At 45.7% G+C, this 21874-nt stretch overlaps 1 protein-coding gene across 3 annotated transcripts in view; it reads left to right on the forward strand.

The window, feature by feature from the left end:
• The window catches only part of LOC127588285 (cell adhesion molecule DSCAML1-like), a 44345-nt gene that overhangs the window by 6221 nt on the left and 16250 nt on the right, over positions 1-21874 (forward strand). For 2 of the 3 annotated variants that reach the window (XM_052046939.1, XM_052046940.1), the window contains exons 2-9: positions 1054-1374; positions 3702-3848; positions 16325-16471; positions 17260-17538; positions 18420-18695; positions 18788-19084; positions 20001-20273; positions 21517-21801. In XM_052046939.1, coding sequence (XP_051902899.1) covers positions 1054-1374; positions 3702-3848; positions 16325-16471; positions 17260-17538; positions 18420-18695; positions 18788-19084; positions 20001-20273; positions 21517-21801 — 2025 coding nt within the window. Of the gene's footprint in view, positions 1-1053; positions 1375-3701; positions 3849-16324; positions 16472-17259; positions 17539-18419; positions 18696-18787; positions 19085-20000; positions 20274-21516; positions 21802-21874 lie in introns of those variants that run through there. The other variant, XM_052046941.1, reaches the window with a different exon arrangement.

Below are 21874 nucleotides of genomic sequence, written 5' to 3' on the forward strand. Positions count from 1 at the left end.
GCACTCTCACGCCTTATATTTGCACTTTCACTTTTCGTGTGGTTTGTTGTTGTTACTCTTTATCCCGAGATGAGAAAGTTGGCTCTCGGTTGTCGTCCCGTACGAGCGACGCGACCGTGTTGATCTACAAGCACCCACTTGTGTTGAGCAGGTGTTTAACCCATTTTTTTGTTACGGCGCATCCATTTTTAGCTTCCACCGAGTTATTTGGGTTAAATCATAACCGAGCGGACATTTTTACGGCAACTACCTTCAACTTTTATGTTCCTCACATTAATCTTGTCGAGACAGACTTTTATGTATCCAGAATAGATGAAAGGGACTGGTATAAAAGCAATGTTATACTATATTTAAGTACATGACTGTAAGAATAGTGATGTTATTATTGCATCCAAAACAAGCGCTATATGGCACTTTTGACAATTTGGGATTGTCTGCCAAAAGTGCAGTTTTGACCCGAATAATTGAGTATGTGGTTTGAGGTAAATATTTCCCCCGCAAACAAACAATAACAAAAACATATGAACTGATATATCACAGTAACCATAAAAATAGTATCAAGACGGCCGGATTGGCTTCCGCATAGTTTTTTCTCTTCTAATCTTTACGATAGTGACCCCAAATTGTGCCCCTTTCTCCGTCAACCGTGTCACTCTTCTTTCTCTGTGTGTGTTTCATCAGAGTGACGGCGAGTAGTAGTCGTACGCGTGCGTGTGTGTGTGTTTGTTAAATATGTAAGGAGATTAAAAAGACTTAAATCTGCGTCTGGCATAGAAATTCCAATCACATAACCTGTCATCAGTGTTCCCTCTTTGTTGGTGTACGCGTACAACTGGATGGAGGTAGCAGGCTCCTCCCTCTGCCCATCCACCTTATTCACCAGAGGCTTTAGCCCAAATCCCTGGCTTTCTGCATCACATGACTGATGTTTGCAGCTGGACGTTTATGATTTATTTTGCAATGAATTTGAAGGACGTTCCCGACCTTTAAATGTGGCATTGTTTTGTCACCCGCACGTGGGCCTGATGTTGCGCTTTCTGTTTGCCCCTTCAGTACACAGTGAGGATGCGGGCTCTACCCGGCTGTACTTTGTGAATGCCTCCCTGCAGAGGGTAACCTACTCCAGCTCGGTGGGGGTGTCCCTACCCTGTCCAGCAGGGGGCACCCCCAGTGCCATTCTGCGCTGGTACCTGGCCACCGGCGACGACATCTACGACGTGCCCCACATCCGTCACGTGTACGCCAACGGCACCTTGCAGCTGTACCCGTTCTCGCCCTCTGCCTACAACAGCTACATCCATGACAACGACTACTTCTGCACTGCCGAGAACCAGGCGGGCAAAATCCGCAGCCCCAACATCCGCATCAAAGCTGGTGAGTCGGTCAGCTGGATGAGTCATAAAACAAAGGATCTGAGAATCCGCATGACGGAGGAGAAATATCAGCCCAAAGGTCAAAATGAGACTTTGCATAATGAGTAGAGCAGATGTGATTGGCAGCGCGGAGGAAAAAAAAAAGATCAGCATACTCGGAGGATCACCTGCACCCAAAATAGTCTGTCTGACCCCAAATGCAGATTGAACTAGAACAGGGTTGTCCAAATTCGGTCCTCGCGGGCCACTCTCTTGCGTCTTTTACGAGTTTCCCTCTTCCGATACAGAGTTTGCTTTTGATTCGATCATAGAAGAAGGACACTTGTAAAACATGCAAGATAGTTGCCTCCGAGGACCGGATTTGGACACCCCTGACCAAGACCATACTAAACAAAGCACACCGATTTTTGACTGAACCACATCCCTTTATACCGATTCGAAGTCATCAGTGGCAGGAAATTGTCTATTTTTGGAAAATCTGACAAAGTTGCGTCTGTGCTGTCATTTATTCCCTCTTCTATCCTTGCTCTCTGCCCGAGTTCTCCAAAGTGCACCTCCCGTGTCAAACTAAATATAGCCGCAGCACACTTCTTTAATTATCTCTCATTAACAACCCTAATTGGTGCTTTTCATTGATTAGACGGCGTAATGCCGCTTTAATAAGTCAGACCTCATCTCTTGTAAAATAGCACGTTTGGGGGAGGTAGTCCTCCTGGCCCGTAGAGCGATCGAGCTTCACAGAGAAGCGACTGAAATTTACTCGACAAATAGTAACCTCAAATCACCGGCAGAGTAAATCTGGATGACATCGTAGTTGCACTGCGAGCGTTCTCTGTGGTTCATTCGGGCCAGTCGCTTCCTCCCCCCCTTCCCTCCCGCCATCCACATCTGCTTTCATATTCTGCCTCCCGACACCAACCCGAACTAATACTCATATTTGTTCTAATACTAATACTAGCGTCAAGTGGCGGATTTGAGCCAGGGCCCTGAGCTGCATGCCAGCCGGGTGTTGCCTTCATTCCCACATGACCCAAAAGCCTGGCTGCAGGAGACAAGGGATTAGCGTCAACCAAACATCCCGAAGCCAGCGGCCTCTGTTGGGCCCTGGCAACTCTCGAACAGGTTGCGGACGAGGTTGTCTTTTTTTTTTTGGTTTAGCTAATGAAGCTCATTCATCATCATTGCAGGGGGGAAAAAAAAACGTTTGCAAAAACGGATACTGGCTTTTTCCCTCCAGTATTTCTGATCCTTATGAGGTTCTGTTTATACATCATAACATGGCATTGCTGAAAAAGAACATTCATTCATCTTCCTAACCGCTTGATCCTCACTAGGGTCGCGGGGGGTGCTGGAGCCTATCCCAGCTGTCTCCGGGCAGTAGGCGGGGGACACCCTGAATCGGTTGCCAGCCAATCGCAGGGCACAAAGAGACGAACTACCATTCGCACTCACACTCACACCTAGGGACAATTTAGAGCGTTCAATCAGCCTGCCATGTATATTTTTGGAATGTGGGAGGAAACCGGAGCACCCGGAGAAAACCCACGCAGGTCCGGGGAGAACATGCAAACTCCACATTGGAGGCCGGAGCTGGAATCGAACCCAGTAGCTCTGCACTGTGAAGCCGACGTGCTAACCACTGGTTAGCACGTGATTATCTTATCTTGTTCAATGCAAGATAGCTCTGTTAATGTCAAGCGCAAACGCAGGATGAGACCCATTCAAACAAAGCTCAAGAACGGGGCAATAAATTCCACAGAATGCATACGGCGTGCTGCGGTAATTGATGAAAGAGCTCTGGGGTGTTCATGGGGCGTCTTTAATGATGTAAACACAAGTCGGTCCTTATTTTAGTTTTGGGAGCAGGATGAATATTGGGCTGCCGTATTCTTGAAACACGCTTTGGTGGGATGGCGAGGTTCTCAACGGTGGAAGAAGCTTTCCGTTTCTGAACTGAAAAAAAATGGTGTGTTGGATTTACTCAAGTGTATTTCATCAGGTGGTTGCAAACAATGAAATGAAATCACCTGGATCCAGCTCATTTTTAAATAGATGTAGCATCTACTTAAACAATATAGTTTATTGTGTGCAACCGCTTGAGGAAACCAAATTGAGTAAATCAACACAGCTTTTTTTCAGTCTAGCGATGGAGCGAGCCTCGGTATCGACCGGTAAGTCCTCCGTGGACTAGTTCTATCCTGCATTTAGTTTGCGTTAGGTTCCGCTTCACTTGACAGTCGCACTCTCAAGGGAGCATCACTCGATTGATATTGACATGGTTGAAGGTAACCCACATACGGTATTGTGAGTCTATTTGTGCGTGTGTAGTTTTCAGGGAGCCCTACACTGTGCGGGTGGCGGACCAGCGCTCGATGCGGGGCAACGTAGCTGTGTTCAAGTGCCTCATCCCCACAGCCGTGCAGGAGTATGTCAGTGTCGTATCCTGGGAGAGAGACACGGTTTCTATCGTTGCAGGTAAGACATCGCTTTTTATTAAAAAAAAAATAATAATAAAAATCCAGGCTGAACTGCTGGCGGGTGTTTTGCGTGTCATTTTCGGAAGCGTTTTGGTTTTTATCGAGGTTGTGTTGGTGCGTGACAGTTGACGTATGTTGACTTTTGTGTCTTCTGTCTGCTCACTGTTCTGGATGACTGACCTGGCCTTCCAGCTCGAACCCCTCCCCTTACTCGGCCTCGTCCGTCTTTGCCCTCCTTTTGGGCGGACCTTTGCCTTTCTCGCTTACCGCTAACGTTTACATCTCATTACATACGATACAAATGTCAAATCGTGACGTTAACTGTAAATGACATTCCTTGGCGAGTGGAAACGACTACCCCGTAGTTGTCTTCTAGGTCTTACTATTATGACCTTGAAGAAAGGAGGCGTCATTTCTGCTTCTTACTTTCTACCATCCATAAAACACTTGATATTTATGTTACTCCCTACGCTAATATAGCAGTCGGTTTCCTCCAAAAGTGTGGTTCTGTGTTCTGAATTTCTCCATGTCGCTGCTTGTGCGTTTCCGGTGGTTTGCTTGCCGGACGTCACGCATACGAGTACTTTCCTATACTGAAAAGACTAAGATTTGCTGCATAGCATAGCTCGTGAAGAATTCGTAGGTCTACAATATGTGTATCTCCAATGTTGAAGAGCTATGAGGAAAGGAAAATGAAGCAAAGAGGGTAGTAGGGCAAGCATGGCCTCAGGTTCCGGCAGATGGTGTTTTTTATGTCTTATGTAGGCAAAGTCCAACATTATGTCTCATAAACGGGCATCAGGCTTTTGTTTAGCAGTAGACGTGCAGACTGGCAGTTTTCATTCAATCGCAAAAACATTATTTTTGTACTTATGCAGCTTTATGTAGAATTAGCTCTTGTGGTGTATTATTTTTTTTCCTGCTTTTAACCTTTCCATGGATGTGATGACATGTTTGTTTGGTTGACTTCATTAGTTCGATTTGATGCACAGCTTGATAACAAATGATGTGATTATGAAACGCAAGACTTTGTTGTGTACGTCGACGCTTTTCTGCGTTTGGTTCGTTTGGCTGGGCGTAGCGTCACAAGGCTGCTGCGCGTATGGGTATATAGGTCACTTGATGAGCAGTGAGTGTGAAGATCAGATACTGAACATGATGAGCTGCTCATTCAACTCGGCGATGGCCTCTGTACGAGCAGTAGAATGCGCAAACGCTGCAAGGCCTCAACCTTGACCCCCTTTATCGGCGCATGCTGATTAAACGTGTAATCCATGCGGCAGATAACCGCGGTCACCTGTCAGCTGGAAAAACAATGCTGAAATATTCTCGCTTTCAGGGAACTACATAAACATTTTGGATTGGAAGGGAAGGATTTGTTGACGACTCTTTAGCTAATGTTTAGATCACACGAACGTTACTTTCTAGTATCTGCATGTGTGAAAAATCCTATTGAAACACAAGAGGACTGTGTGGCTTTCTTGTGCCAAAAAGGTTCGATTGATATAGCTACAAGAGTACATGTGCACCCTTAGGTTGTCTAGTCAAGTCCAAAATATTGTTCCTTCGACTCACCCAAGGTAGCTGTCGCTGTCTTTGAGTGGTTGAGGAGGGCAATGGGTGTGGGGAGCGAATGAACTGCCCCCCTCCCCACGTCACTCTTTTCACATCTGTGTGAACCCCCTATTTATCGCAGGTCTACGTTTCAGACCCACCCACGACAGGTGAAAATCTCTCAAAACATTTGAATGTCTTGAATAGAAAACATGTTTTCTTCATCATTTTACCAGCCACAATTTATCAACGCACACTTGGAAGTATTCCTGAACACCTGTACTCACTCACTCTGCCTGTCACATTACTTTGAAGACCTTAAGAGAAAGCCACTTTGCACACTTCTCCAAATAGGAGGCAAATCAGGCTTGCTTCAAGTTTTGTGTCACTCCAAGGTGCACCGATGCTTAAAACAAAAGAGAATTTAACGTAGTGTACTTAAACACGAAAATGTTCAATCAAATGATGTCCAGTAAGTTTCAATCTAAAATTTGTGTGCTGTACAATGAAAAACATCATTGGCGTGACCTACATAAATACAGTATGCAGCATTACTCGTAATCTCCTTGCTCTGTTAACTATCACAGCAGGTTAGGGGACCTTCTCTGCCTCTTCTTCTTGCGCTCTATCGTAGGCCATATAATTTGATCCAAATTTACATTAATGTGTACAAGAAACTTCGGTTGTGATTTATAGCGCAATATAAATACAATTGGATTCACGTCAGACGAGCCTATGTGCTGTCAAAATTGGCTGACATAATTAGATATAAAATGAGATGCTAAATCCAAGTCGCGTCTTGCTTTCTGTGGCATGAGCCAGAGGCCTCCAGATGCACATCAGCAGCACGGCCACATATTGGTCCACCGTTGAGTTGATGACATAACACCATGCAGCCTTGCCCTCTGAAGCCCAACCGGTTCCATTCTGACACTCGCACATGGTCCCCATCTGTTTGTGTGTGTCGGTATATTAATATGTGTGTGCGTGTGTCCCACTTTCCTGTCCAGCCAGAACATTTTATGGGGGTTTGAAGAGGGTGGGGGGGGGGGGGGTCGGGTACAGGCAGACTGACCTAGTTCCCTGGTACCATCCCCGTGGTGTGAAGTCTTGTGCGAGTGTATTTGCGCCCACGTGAGAAAATAGGGGACGGCAAATTGGAGTAGTGATCTGAAGGCGGAGAGTTGGAGTAGTGACAGATGAAAAGTTTGTGGATGGGCATTAAAAATAATAATAATAAATAAAAACACCCCATGAGCACAGATTTAAGCTGTCAAAGTAACCAGCAGCGAGCTAATGAGTGGCTCCGATGCATCCAGACTGGACCGGCAGATGGCTGCGGCCACATGGATGGCCCACGGAAGATGCCCAACTATGCTTCATCTAATCCACCTGCCGCGCAGTTTGCCTTTGTTTACTGCCGCAGTCATTTCATACACATACAGTAGTCGAATGGGTAAACCTGTTTTAAGAACAGAAATGGGGGAAAAAAAGGCTTTTTATTTTTTGTTGCTTTTGCATGTGTGTTTTGATGAACCCCGTTTTGCCCTTCACAAATGTCATCCTAAATCCCAACCGTAAATGATGTTTTCATTCATAGAGGCTGCTAAAGGGGCGGGATTACAGGCATTTTCTTTTCTGACTTTGTTTACTATAATATTGGAGAAGCTAATAATAATTACGAGCGTGGATGCTAATGGGTGTCGCTGAGTGGCAAGGTTATTTACAGGACGTGTTATTGATCAGTTCCCTGCCCATGGCGTCCTCTTTGGAAGTCAGGCGGTTCAAAACACACACACACTGGGCGGTCGCAGGGTTGGCTATTGCCGTGACACTCAATTTGCAAGCTCAGCAACTTTCAATAACAAATTTCAACTGATTAGTTTTGCAGAGTCAGTTTGATAATGATCCACGCTCGCTGTCACGTAATCAATCCGGGTTCAAATATTTAAATGGCCGCAGCTTTGATTCCGCCGTCAATCGGCTGACTTTGCACGTTTAGTTCCGCGATGTATATTTGTAGCTTGGCAAAATGAAACCCTTTAAAAAAAAAAAATTTACGATTTTTAGTCATGTAATGTTCACATATGTTTCAAAATCAACGATACGATCGGACTGTTGTTTCACGCTATTTGTTCAATTGTTTTCTTGACAAATGCTCCACTTATAACACAAACGCAAACACTCAAACATTGTCTGTCTGTAAATCTGTGCATGTGCGCACCGAGCAAGGAATACATAAATAGGAACACTTATCTGGGACCCCACTTACTCATGTAAACACTGGTCTTACAAATGCATTCGCTACTAGGGAGTAGATATGTACAAGTACCCCCCCCCCCCCCCCCCCCCCACAACACAATCGAGCCATTTCCAGATTTTACATGAATCTGCCCGAATAGGGAGAAGTCATTAAACATTAACTTGGGGTACATTAAGTCTGCGCTCGCCCTGTGCGGTGGTGGTCCTGTAGTGCTCCGCTCACCATGATGCGGGACAAGGTGTGATGGAGGCGGCTGGGGAGCACATGAGCCTCCCCAGGGCTCATGGGACACAACCTCATGGACTGTCACCCCGCCCTCAGCCCCCTCCAAACTCCTCAGTGATATCACGTTTCCTCGCTCATCCAATATTCCTCCCTCGGCTGCCCCATGTGGCACACAGCATGGGACTTACAAAAGGGGGGGGGCATTATGCGACTGATATAATGTAGACAAACATGCAAGAAAACCTCCATGCAACGAAAGAAATTGCAAGATGACGTCAGATTGTGTGCCCTAATGTTGCACTTAGCATACCACTTCGTACCGGCGTTTTATAGTTTGTTTGCCTCGATGTGTGCTTCTTTCTCATTTGGATGTATAATTTTGTCCCATTTGCCTCGGTGAGAGTGCGAGCAAGGCAGGAACAGATGGGCTGCTGGCAGCCATCTTTTACTCGGTTAGGTTGAGTAGGCACGTGGAAGAGTGTGTTAATTAGCACAAACAAGCGCGTGTGTGCGCGCGTGTGCGCGAGTGCCACAATAGGCATCATTATTTCTGCTTGAGAGGCCAGTTTTGGTGTGTGTGTGTGGGGGGGGGGGGGGTGTAGCAGTGATGAGAAGCGGAGTACAACAGTGCCCCAACCACAGGCTTTGTGTGTATTGAGGAGAGGGCTGACAAGTGTCGGCTATTATTGACTATTTCCACACTACGACACAGGCCCGCTCACGTGCACTTAACACCGAACACTCCGTTACTCCGTCTTTGTGTCTCTATCGGGCACTCACACACGCGGTGAGTCACACGCATGCAGTATGAGCATGTTTGTCGAGCATCGCCGCATCATTGTCAATCAGTGTAAAAGTGGGGGGGGGGGGGGGGGGGGGGGAGTCCCTGAGAGAACATCACTCTGACACAAATCTGGCCACCACCTCACCCTTCAAGCCAGACTTGGTGACAATGCAACCGACAGACAGGAGAGACTTACTCCACGCTGGCTGTCATTTTCAGATTTAGGAACAAAAAGATAAATGGCAGTTTTTGCATTTTGTTTTTTTCTGATCTTTTACTTTCAGAAAGATTTTAAGACATCTTTTACCGCTGTCTTAAAGTTGACTGAAACCCACAGGCTATGATGAATGGTGGAAGCTGTTGACTATTTTCAGAATCGATTATGCTGGCCAACAGCAAATTTTAATCAGAGATGACTCAATCTAAATGTATTATGAGGCTAATTATATTTATTTTTTAAAAAGTCTTTTTACTTCACAAATCAGGTTTTCATTCTTCATTTTGTTTTTTGAAATCTGACGAATAAAGGCATCCGATTTTACCATGCAGTATAAGAAGTTAATCTCTATTTCCTTTTCACGTCTGATTAAAAAAAAAATATATGTAAAAATGTGCAGTAACATAACTTAAGTCTTGCGAGTCACTACCACAAAGTGAAGGAAGGGAAGCGTGTCCCAAGGCTTTGTGTTAAATAAGTGATCTCGCTTGGATTGGGTTAAGAAATGGGATTTAATTTGAGGTTTTAACCCTTTTCCTCCAGCTCTTCCTCTTTGTTGAAAGACTAGTGCCGGGGAGATTTCAGCAAGTTTGCCAAAAAAATTGTCCGAAACGAAAGTCTTGTTAAAATGTTTGTTGGGCCACATTTTTCTCTCTTACGAGCAAGAGTCTTTTTCCTTGTAAGCCCCATTAAACCTTTCATAACATCTCCACATGTAACTTGGTTTGACTTGATGTCACCTCAGCAGAGATGAAGACTCAAAATTCATTCGACGTTAAGAGTTTGGAGCGGGTTTTATCCTTTTCATGCGATTGTAACTTGGAGTTAATGACAAATCGTGGGCTGCCACATGGCTTAGTGACAAAGTCTCGTCGCGCGAAATGATTCTCATTAAGATGAGACGTTGACACCCTTCGCTTTTCGGAATGTGCACCTGTTGATAAAAAAAAAGTCAATTAAGTAATACAAAACAATTGTTACATTTGTCACTCTGCTGAATGTGCCCCGTCTTTTACGGTGAGCGTAGAGAGGTCGCAAGGAGACATAATCAAGAATCAAAATGGGATCCCCGGTGGCCCTCCCAGTGTCATGTTCCTACATGACCTGGCAATCAGACCTATTGATCCGACTCACTGTTTGCTGACCACACACACACGCGCGCGCGCACACACACAGATGCCACATCAACGCTCGAGACACTCATTGAACTCATTCTGGGTGGGAAGCTCTAAAAGGACAAAAACTGTCAGATGGGTTGTTTTGTTGGTGCTCTGGATTCGTTGTATACTGAGGCAAGTTCCGTTCGAAAATGGTGAAAACAAATTATTACTCTGAATCTCCACAACAGAAACGTCATCCCAAAAACAACCGGGTATGAGTGATCGTTTACTTTCTTTTTGCAAATATTTCACTAAATCCATACATAGAAATGCAATGTGACAATTAATTAATATGTATTGATATAGAGGGAAGATTGGCTGTCGCAAAATCAAGAAAAACATCTTAAGCAAATGACAGACGGTAGAGAATACATTATTTTGGAGTGTGTGTGTGTGGTGTTTTTTTGGGGGGGGGCATATTTTGTAAGGTCATTGACAGGGTGTGGCTCACAAGCTCGGTTCTTGCTCATTCTGAAAGTGTTTGATGGGGTCTACGTGAAGTTCTTTCCCACCGAGCACATCCAAGCAACTCTTTATTGCGCACTGGGGTCGCACACTTGTAAAATGTCACGTTCATGTTGGGACATTTGACCTCAAGGTCACGTTCCCATAAAACAATGTCAACGTTGGGCTACTTGTTTACTTTGATGCTTGGGATTTCAACGATCCTCTCTGGTAAACACGGACAATCTCTCTGCCTGTGTGCGTGGCTGCCGTTGGACGTGTGTGTTTGTCAATATGTGTGTGTGTGTTGTGAGTTAAGCCTCGTCTCTCTTCCTCCCCCCAATGCTGGGCAGTGACACTCCTCTGCCACCAGCGTGCTAATGGTGTGGTGGAGGGAAGGTGGGGGGAGAAGGCAACTCACTCAGTGCTGCTAATGCACCGCACGGCCTCAGGCCATGGGCTAAGCTGAAGTGCACCACACACACACACACACACCTACACTACATATTCAACTGTGGGCCAAAACAACTTGGTAGGGGCCAATAATCATCTAGCTGATTTATTATTTTTTTGAAACTTTTATTTCAGATTAACGTTCTCAAATTCAGTTTGGAGTCAGTGGTGTATCCAGTGGCGGTGAGGCGAGGTTAGCATCTTTCTACAAAGTGCGGTGAATTGGGATCTGTGTGTGTGTGCACGTACGTGGTTTTCCTCTCCCGGGACCCTCATTATCACTGCTGTCCCAGATGTCACCAAGCACATGAAACGCAAATCATGAATAATGGAGTTCTATTTCTACATTTTTTTTCTCTCTCTCCACGTGGCTCTCTTCACCTCGCAGCCTCCGTCCCTCGCTTTCGTCTGATGCGTCTACTGATGCCTCGTCTACGGCCCGCCACCTCTCTCCGGGACGGACCATTTAGTTTAACGCAGCGCCATCGGCCTTGTCTGCTCACGATGCATTGATGGAAAGAGGAGCACGGCTCTGCAGTGTGGAGTTGTATCTATGGAAACGACATCCTTTGCAGAAGAAGACTTTTTACGAGGGTCCCCGCTGTCCGTTCGGCATCACACACGCTATCCACCCACCCCCCCCCAGTATTTACTGTTTAAAGTCACACAAGGGCAATTTGGGACAGAGCAGTCAGTGGAGCAGAAGAGACGTGGTCCCTTCGCAATGGAAACGGGACTTTTAATCTGTCTGGTCCGCCCCTCCTCTCCTCGACCACCATTCTTCCTCTTCACCTTTGTGTCCTCTTGTCATGTCTGCGCACGCGACTGTCCGGCATTCGTCGTGGCAAAGAGAGGGCATGATTGAAAGATGAGGTAAGCAGTCAGAATTGCCAAGGAAAGGGCACAGCAGTTTGGATTAGACAGTGAAGCGTGGCTTTATAATGAAAACAAGACAGAGCTGCGGCTGCCGCTTCACCCCCCCCCCCCCCCCATCCCCTACCCCGTCCAGCCTGCCGCATCTTCCAGAAAATGAACAGCGAGGACGCGAGAGCGAAAAGACCGATATTGCTCATGCGGCGTGGCCTTAACTGGCAGCGTGACTTCTGCCCCGTCTGAGCAGCTCGGTCGCCTGAACAAAGTCTCTTTTATGGAGGAGATGCAAGCGGGGGTGGGGTTTGGGGGGCTCCCAAGGCCCGATTCCTCGCCGTACATTAGTCGGGCCTGCTTTGAATGTCAATTGAAGGAGTTGAGAGGACAGCATTCATGCACGTTTAGTGTGGAACGGTAATAAAAGCCAGAGAAGTGTATATATTTAATTGCCCGACACCTGCTTCTACTTGTGCTTTTAATCTACACGCAGCAGAGAGAGGGTGCGGTGTTACGGTGGAGTGAGTGTGCACTTTGAATACAGATGCAACCCCCCCACTTTTTTTTTTTTTTTTGCATAAGGTTTGAAAGGATGAAAGCTTAGAGACACGGGCTGTTCCTCATTGCTCTTTCTCTTTGCCGTTCTTCCCTTTCCATTTTTCTTCCAACGGAGCTGCTCCAGCTCCAACTTCCACAACTGCTCACCGACTACATGGTGAGCAGTTTTTACAGCGTGGTGTTTTTGTTCCGACTGAGAAATACGATTTGTCCTATTTTTAAGCCCGGTTGCTGAAGGCTTTGTGCGCGTGAGTTTATTCCAGCACCACAGAGAGTATCTCCAGAATATGCCAATTTTTTTGTCTCCCCCCCCCCCTCGCTTCTTCCCATGACAGTCCGCCTCTTTGATCCCTCCCTACTCCCGTCTATTCTCACCTTCTTTCGGGTTCTCTGCGACAGAATGCAGTTTTCTAACGTCAAACTCAGACGAATCGCCGTGTTTTTCAACCAATTGGAAGTGGAAACAAATCACGGTTGGGTTTTGTCCACTGTGGATCCGTGCGAATGCTGGAATTTGTTGGTGTTCCGTAAACGTGCATTTACTTTCTTGCCTTTCTTTTATAATTCATGGTGAAAGAAAACGGTTTAAAAAAATCAAGGTAAAGAAATTATTTCAGTATTTATCATATATTGGAAAATTCATGTTCAAGTAAGATTATTAAATCCAAAGTTCCACATAGTTTTTTCCACTCCGTATTGGGACTTTGTTCTGTGCAATAAAAACATGGAAATGTATAGGCAAATTGTTTGCGTGGTGTTGGTGAAATAAAACTGTTTTAGCAGTATGTTGCTGTGAAATAAACATCAGATCAGTTTTTGGGGCAAATTTATGCCGAAATCCAACTAATTCCAAAGCGTTCGCATACACTAAAAAAGTTTTTTGTTGTTGAATTTTCCATTTTATTTCATCAGGTGGTAGCACAAAACCAGATGCATTTTTTTAAAAAATAGACTGTACATCTACTGAAAAAAAATAATGCATCTGCATTCGGATGATGATATTTTGTAAATTCAACAGTTTTTTTCCTGTGTATTTTTTCTTACAGCTATACATAGACTGTTGGGGTCATTTTTGAATTAAAAAAAAACATGTCTTTGCTCTGGTAATGTTAGGACAACGGCTAAAGATTGGCGAATCAAAGTCATTTGGTGCTTAACTCATTCAGTACCAGCCAAGACAAGTAAGGCGCATCAAGGCAAAAGATGAATGGGAGTCAATCATATCTTCATCTGGAGGGTGAAAGAACTTCTGACATGCTCTAGGTAATTGTTAAGAGCTGCTGAAAGGACACTAAAACAGAATGAGGATGGCGGGGAGAAGACCCTAGCAACAGGGACAGGATGAGGAACGTGCGAAGGAGTGTGTGTGTATGTGGAGGAAAGATGCAGAGCATCAATAAATAATGGGCCCGCTGAGGAGGTGGAAATATGGGCCTCGTTATCTTTGCGCCGACGCCTTCATTTGCATGTGCACAAATGTGGCTGCCGCTAACCCGCTTGTGCTCACATTCAGCATATGCAGACACACACACCGTCTTGGACCAAAATGGCCTACTAAATGAATCCTATTTTTAGACTCTGTTGTTTTTTTGTTTTGTTTTTTTTTCCCTCTCGTGAACATTCATAATTTCATTTGTACGGTCCTCAGCGGACGTTCTGTCTAAGAGGACGTGGGCGTGTTGTCATATTAGAAAATTGAACATGAGAACTATTATGGCACAACAGCGGTTTATTGAGGTAATGCAAACATTTGGCAAAATACAGTTGGGGATTGACTACTGAAGTTCATTTCTGACCCCTTTTTATTTTGGAAGTTGGGTTTAAATCAGTAGAACGAAAATTGTCAACTGTATGGTTTGTGAGATTTTGAATTAGGTCGGAAAATGTTTTTCACACTCAAACGAATGTAAGCAATTAATTCACCATAAAATATTCTATGCTATTTTCGCTTTCAAGAAACTCCATTCAGTATCTCCCCCGCCCCCCCCTTGGAAATTCTTTCTTTCCACTAATGGGTTATGTTGAGGCTCAAATGGACCTCATGCAAAATTCCGACAACGTCAGCTCTCCCGGAGGCTACGCAGCCTCTTTCTGGATGAACGGACTTTTTATTGAGCCATTTCTGTTGAATAAATCTATCTGCAGTAAACCAAAACAACGCTTAATAGCACTGCGTTATATATACACTCGCTACCTTTTTGCCATGTTCGTGACTGAATTCTTATGACGAAAAGCAAAACGATCCAGCTTCGATTTCATGTTCTCATTAAACCTTACAGACATGACTTTAACATTTACATTTTTTTATTTTTTTTGTGGCGGAATAAAACGTATTTGCTCATGTAGTTTGCGTAACCACATTTAAACGGAAAGACTTTGGGGTCCATGTCTAATGACCGTATGCGAACTTGGCATGTGTGTGTGTTCTATATTAGCAGTCAACTCCTACGCAGGTCACACTATGGTTTATTGCGGAGGATGTGTTCCTGACCTACCTGCGATAGGTGAAAATCCATGAATTTGAGAGAGCCCATTTAAAAAAAAAATAGTTAAAATTGATTTGCTTTTATATTCCCGGTTGACTTTTTAAAAATAGTTGTTTGTCCCTGTTCTCGTGCTCTCGCTTCCGCAAGCAATTGCAGATTAATTTAAGCACTGAAATGTTCAACCAAATCATGTCATTCAATCTAACAAAAGTCTGGGCGCTTAATTATAATAACCTATAACGTAAACTGCTGCAGATGGGGTACCGAAAACCAACGTCGATTCTTTATTGTTCCTTCTAACAACTGCTACTTTGTCATACCCGCAGCAGTAACATGACTCGCATATATTCTCTCCGCTTGATGGGAACAAGCAATATTAAAAAACAGCAAAACACGGTGAGGCATCCCCGAGGCAATTACGCTGCATTCATTCCAGTATGCTGCCCCACATGTTGCAGAACAACATGGTGCTACACCAATGGCGGGCAACCCTAATTTTGAACTCTCCTGTATACTGTAAAAAATAAAATAAGAAACCATGACTTGAAAATTGGTGTGGCAGCAGGGCCACAAATAATGAACCGTGATATAGGAAGTGAACTCTGTACCTGTACTTGCAGTGATTGTGTGTGTGGCTCTGTTTCTTGTTCGCTTGTCAAGTAAGCATGAATAAAAGCTAAGGGGGCGCAGTGATTTCATAATTAATATTTTACTCCGTCTGCCACTCTGCTCGGAGACTGCGAGGAGGAGGAGGCTGCGTCACGGCGACAGACGAAATGAGGGAGTCGCCTAATGAGAACTGACTGTAAAATAGATGGATTTTTTTTTACACAAGCCACTCGTGCGAGATGGACAGTGTCACTAAGGGAAATCATGTGATTGAATCCGCTCAACGGGATGAATTCGGTGTGCCGCAAAAGCCGGAAATTGTGCTTTTGACACATCCCGCTGATCTGGCCGTCGCTCTGCCTTGCGTCGGAGCGTTTTGACAAGCCACTTGTCACTGCTGGGAGAGTAGCGCTCTTAAAGCAGTCATTATCCCGTAAGACTTCTTTGCAGGGGGCCAAACAAAGGCGGCAGTGAAATTGCAGCCTGCGTCTGCTCATGGGGGGGGTCATACTAAATATCGATTGCAAACATGTCGTAAATGATTGGGACGCAGTCATTTGCTCTACCCCAATAAACATGGCACTTGTTGAGAAAACACAATTGCTGCAAAATGCCCAAATGCAGGCAGTTAACTCACTCCCTCCCAAAGATGTTTTTAAACGTCTTTTCAGACTTGGTCCAGAATTGGCTGGTACTGAATGATTTAAGCTGTTGGTCTGTAGCTCGGGTCGAAAGGAAGAGACGTGGCTCCAAGTCAACAAAATGAATGGGATGGTTTGGGAATGGCATGTTTGTTAATTACCAAGTCCTTTTTTTCCCTCAGGAATTGATGTTCTTTACCCTTTTACTTCCAGGTAACAGGTTCTTGCTGACCTCCTTTGGCGCTCTATACATCTCGGATGTTCAGAAGGAGGATGCCCTCTCCACCTACCGGTGCATTACCAGGCATAAATACAGCGGGGAGACGCGCCAAAGCAATGGAGCCAGGCTCTCTGTAATGGGTGAGAGAGAGAGAGAGAGAGCTTCTTCCGGTTTTATGTCTAAATCTTCTTAAGGCGTTGGTATCAAAGTGAAGGCCCGAGGGCCACATCCAGCCTCACAGTGAGTGAGGCACAAGGAAAGTGTTCCACGCTTATTCAAAACTAGCACAAAAAAAAATATCATTAAACACAGGCACAATTATGTGATATGATGGGACAAGAAACGCGACTGCCTCGCAATCTAACCACAAGCCGAGTCCAAGTATGAATTATACCAGTGTGGTGCATGGCCAACTTTTGTGGCATTTTAACAGCCACGTTCATGATCGTGCTATCCAGTAAAAGCAAATGCCAACAATTCACTGGGCTCATTTCACTGCATTCATTTGCTAAACAGAAGACAGTCGATTGACGCTTCACTTTCTTAAACAGAAAAGATTTAAGCTGTCGTTTTATTTTGAAAAGAGTGTCTCATATGTTCACAATAGATCAACTTGGATTATGACACGTAAACAGAAACATGAGCTGAAAGCCAAACCCGGATTTTTGGCACATCGTTACACACAAACTACCAATTAAAAATGTATGTGGTGCCCCCTGAGGCCCACCAGAATGACAATGTGGCTCGAAATGAAAACACGTTTGGCACCTCAAAATTAGGGGATAATCACTGCTGTAATCTGCTGTACCGCAATTCCTGACGCACACAACACAAGTCACAATTTATGTTTTATTTTGATATTTTGATCAATGGCACGCGTTACTGGTTGACTTCAAATCATTCTCATCTTTTGATCTCGACCCTCCAGACCCCAATGAGTCCTCACCCACAATCCTGGACAGTTTCCAATCAGGGGAGGTGTACGCAGGCCAGAGTATCGAGCTCCCCTGCATAGCAGGAGGTTACCCCAGCCCGACTGTGCGTTGGCTAAAAGATGGCCGACCGCTGCCCTCGGACGCCCGCTGGACACGGCGTTTGACGGGGCTGACCATCAGTGATCTGCGACAGGAAGACAGCGGCAACTATGCATGCGAAGTCACCAACAGCTTTGGCTCGAAGGAAGTGTCTGGACAGCTTCACATAATAGGTGTGTGAGCACCACACACACACACACACACACACACGAACTGACAGACTACTGCGCTCTCTCTCCTCCAGCTGGCAGACAATCACATTCACACACTCCTCTCCTTTTTTTTGGTTTCAGGCACTCGTATTGCGCGAGTGTCTGTAACAAACACCGTGCGAGCTACTGTATATGATGCCCCAACATGTCAGGTCGCAGAGTGGGCGACAGGGATGTAATTTCCTCCGACTGAAGCCATAACACAGCTGCCAACACGACTCAGCATCACTGAGGAGGAGGGTGAGGAAAATGGTGGTCGAGACCAGGGGGTCGTCGACAAGATGAGCAGATGTCCCAGCACGGCCACAGCCTGAGTGACATCAACAAAGTAATACCTTAATAATAGTTTCGAACTGCGAGGTAAAAAAAATAAAAATGTATAAGCATACTACTAAACAAAGGGGCAGAGAATGGGGAAGCGTTCAACTTTGCCACTGGGCACATCATGGCAGCACACTCTGTGACTTTGACAGGATGGGGTGGGGGAGGTGGGGGAGGGGGTACTTGGAAGGCACAGCAATGCCCCCCAGCACGCACCACCAGCTGCCTTATTGCTCACTGACATTTTGCGCGCGCGCACATAAGTGGACGTAGATGCGAAGCGATATCTCCAGCTGCTTTTTAATGAGTTCGTCCGACTGATTGAGTCGGCGCCGCTGATTGCGCCCTCGCTCCTTTTCGAACCCTTCGTTGTGAATGGAAATATACACCGTGATCAGAAATGTGCGTGTCACGACGCGATGAGAGAATTGGTTCCACCATCAATCTTTTTTTTTTTTTTTTTTTTTTTTTGGTAGATTAGGCATCAAAATCAATTTGCGTTACGTACGTCTTTCTTTCAGATCCACTTCGAGTGACCTTATCGCCCAAGAACCTGAAAACGGGAATTAGCAGCACACTCTTCTTCACCTGCACTGTGGAAGGTTCTCCGGAATACACCATCAACTGGTACCGAAACACGGAACCCATCTTCCCCGACCAGCACATCTCCATCCAGGGTCAACACAATGACACCCTGCAGATCACCGCAGCGCAAAAGTTCCACTCTGGGGCCTACCAGTGCTTTGCTTCACGCAAGGGCCACACATCTCAGGACTTCTCCATCATTCTGCTCGAGGGTACGTCGCACGAGACCCCAACAAGTTCCGATTCTGTGCAAATGAGAGATGTCGTTAAAAAGTGATTCACCTTTGCCCCTTGTTGTTACCAGACGGTACCCCTCGTATCGTGACGTCCTTCAGCGAGAAGGTGGTGAACCCCGGCGAGCCTTTCTCCCTCGTGTGTGAGGCCAAAGGAGCGCCGCCGCCTTCCATCACCTGGACGCTCGACGACGAACCCGTGGTGCGAGACTCCACCTACAAGACCAGCCAGTACACCCAGTCCGACGGCCTGACCGTGTCCCACGTCAACGTCAGCAACCCGCTCATCCGGGACGGGGGAGTTTATCGTTGCGTCGCACGCAACTCGGCCGGCAGCGCCGAGTACCAAGCGCGCATAAACGTAAGAGGTGCCTGTCTGCTTTTCAATATAAATGCACTCTAACACCCCATTCTATACCACAACAGTTCAGCTTGTGATAGATGTCTCAGTTCTAGCGATATGTAAATACACTGATACCTTGACTTACGGGTGGCCCGATTTCGTTTTTTTTTTTTCGCCAATTGACTTATTTATTTTTTTCGTTTTGCGCTGCAAGCCCAAATTTTAATTGGTAGCTTGGGAAAAATACAGATGCGGTCATTTATTGAAGGTGACAAACAGTCAAACATACATGAAATGAGGACATTGCAAGGAGCTGCTGTAGGTCACAACTCACACCCAGACGCTCACACACACACACATTACAGACTGGTACTTATTGTTTTATGTGCAGATGTTGTTGGTACTCCCATTAATGTATTGCTAATGTGTGAAATTAATTGACAAAGATTAAAACTAAGGAAATTTTGATTGTAGTCGGTTTTATAAATGTCAGATGTTGTTTTTGTTGTGGGTACTTGTTTTTTTTTTTTAAACACTCGCGTTTTTATTTCACAAGTTATTTCCTCAGTTTTTGTGGATTAATGGCATTCTAAAAGGAAAATTGATCTAATGTGATTTTCAAGCTCGGTGATGGAAGGAAGTAAACTTGTAAGTCAAGGTACCACTGTGGTTAATTTCCACTCAAAGTAGGGTTAAGGTAATAAAGACAACTACGAATATCCTCACTCAATTTTAGCAAAGGGAGCAAAACTAACCTCCCTGTAATCTCTCGATTTACCCCAATCACTCTGTCCATCGACCTTTATCGCTTCACCTTCTGTTTCCATGGCTGCTCCATCTCTCTGCCACGACCTCCCTCACCTCATCGGCCCGTCTTTCCGACCACTGTGTCCGCCCCGCCACCCCGCCCCGCCCCCTCCCTCTTTTCCCCGTGTCTCCAGGTCCACCCCGAATCAGACCCATGCGGGACATGACGGCAGTGGCAGGCAGGAACACGTACATAACATGCCGTGTCATTGGGTACCCTTACTACTCCATTAAGTGGCTGAAGGACGGCATGCAGCTGCCCGATAATCACCGCCAAGTGTTGTTTGACAACGGCACCCTGCGGCTGACGGACGTGCAAAAGGGTGCCGATGAGGGCACTTACCTTTGTAGTGTTCTGATCCAACCCCAGGTGTCAATCAACCAGACCGTGCATGTTACCGTTAAAGGTAAGTGAATCCGGAGCTCGGTTTGTACGTGACTGTTCATCCAGAACAGGGCACCCGTTCCGATCTATACCAATAAGAAACCACATCTTGCAGTTTGTGCTGTCCGATATTATCTTTTCGTTGTAACACCGAGGAGTGATTCATTAATAAACATTCTCATGCCGTTTGCACATCCGTCTTACAGTTCTGACCAGTCGGCCTCCCCATGTGGCATTTTCACTTTTGATTCATTGAAGACTCCAACTAAATTGTCGGTAGTTGTGAATGTGGCTGTATGTGCGGTAGCTTATCTTTTCGGTTAGGTGCCGTGCAATTGGCTGTCAACCAGTCTTAGTTGTACCCCGCCTCCTACCTAAAGTTAACCTATTCTTTTGGTTGAAAGAATACTCTGAAGCTCACCTATGACCCTAATGAGGGATGAACTTTCCCATGAATGTCTTCGTACTGTCTTTGAGTGAGTGAGTGAGTGAGTGACTTCCTTAGCCTGTCCTTACCTGAATACTCTGTTTCAAGGCACAGTGCTTTTCGCCATTCAAACCACCTAATGTCCATGACGAGAACTATATATATGTGATTTTTATTTATTTTTTATTGGTCTATGGGGCATATAGGATAGAAGCCTGCCAACTCTGGGGGGCAACAACGACTGAAGTGCTTTTTCAGCAGTGAGATCCTTTTGATGATGGTATTTTAGCTGCTGGTATATTTTATTTTGTTGCCGTTTTGGTTGACCGGGGATGCAGTCTGCAAAAAAAAAAAAAAAAAGTCTGCGCCCTATTATTCCCCCTTGTAAACAAAAGAGCCACTTTGTTCACATCGCCGTAGTTTGGGTATATTTCTTGTTTTAGGGTAGACTTATTGACTCATTTTGTCAAAGAATGGGGAAACGACGGTGGCTGGGCAGCTGCAGAGGTGTTTAAGGGTGTGTGCATGCGCCTGCGTGTGTCTGATTTAATTAGATGAATAATAATGAAGCCTAGATTAAATCCCCCAGATGTCTCAGCTGTAGTGCCACCGCGCCAACCTCCATTACTATGGCAACAGAATGACTTCCTCCTGCCAATTGGATCCTACCCAGAGTAGCTCTTAGGGGCTACAGGAGCTGGAGGTGCCGGGGGGGGGGGGGGGTTAAGGGGGCAAAGAAGGGGGCCCCATTGGCCAATGACCTTCTCTCAGCATAGCTGCCGCTCTTTTCGCATCTACCCACAGTCATTTTTCAACTGTTCTTCTTTCCCTCCCCTAGTGCCACCTCTCATCCAACCCTTCGACATCCCCTCGACCTCAGTGGGGAAGCTCATCTACATTGCCTGCGTGGTGTCATCCGGGGACATGCCCATACGTATCACCTGGCACAAAGACGGCCAGCTCATCGTGCCCGGGCCCACCTCTGGCGTCGCGATCGAGACCAAAGAGTTCATGAGCTCCCTCCAGATTTCCAAGGTGACACTAAAACACAATGGAAACTACACCTGCATTGCCAGCAACGCCGCCGCCACCGTCAGCTGGGAGCGACAGCTCATCGTTACCGGTGAGCCACGAATGCATCGGATCCAAATCGCTGAAATTGCTTTGATAAGTTCGGGATTCATCCGTTTCACGAA

Source organism: Hippocampus zosterae, chromosome 16 (assembly GCF_025434085.1).
Source record: "Hippocampus zosterae strain Florida chromosome 16, ASM2543408v3, whole genome shotgun sequence".
Taxonomy (NCBI): Eukaryota; Metazoa; Chordata; class Actinopteri; order Syngnathiformes; family Syngnathidae; genus Hippocampus; species Hippocampus zosterae.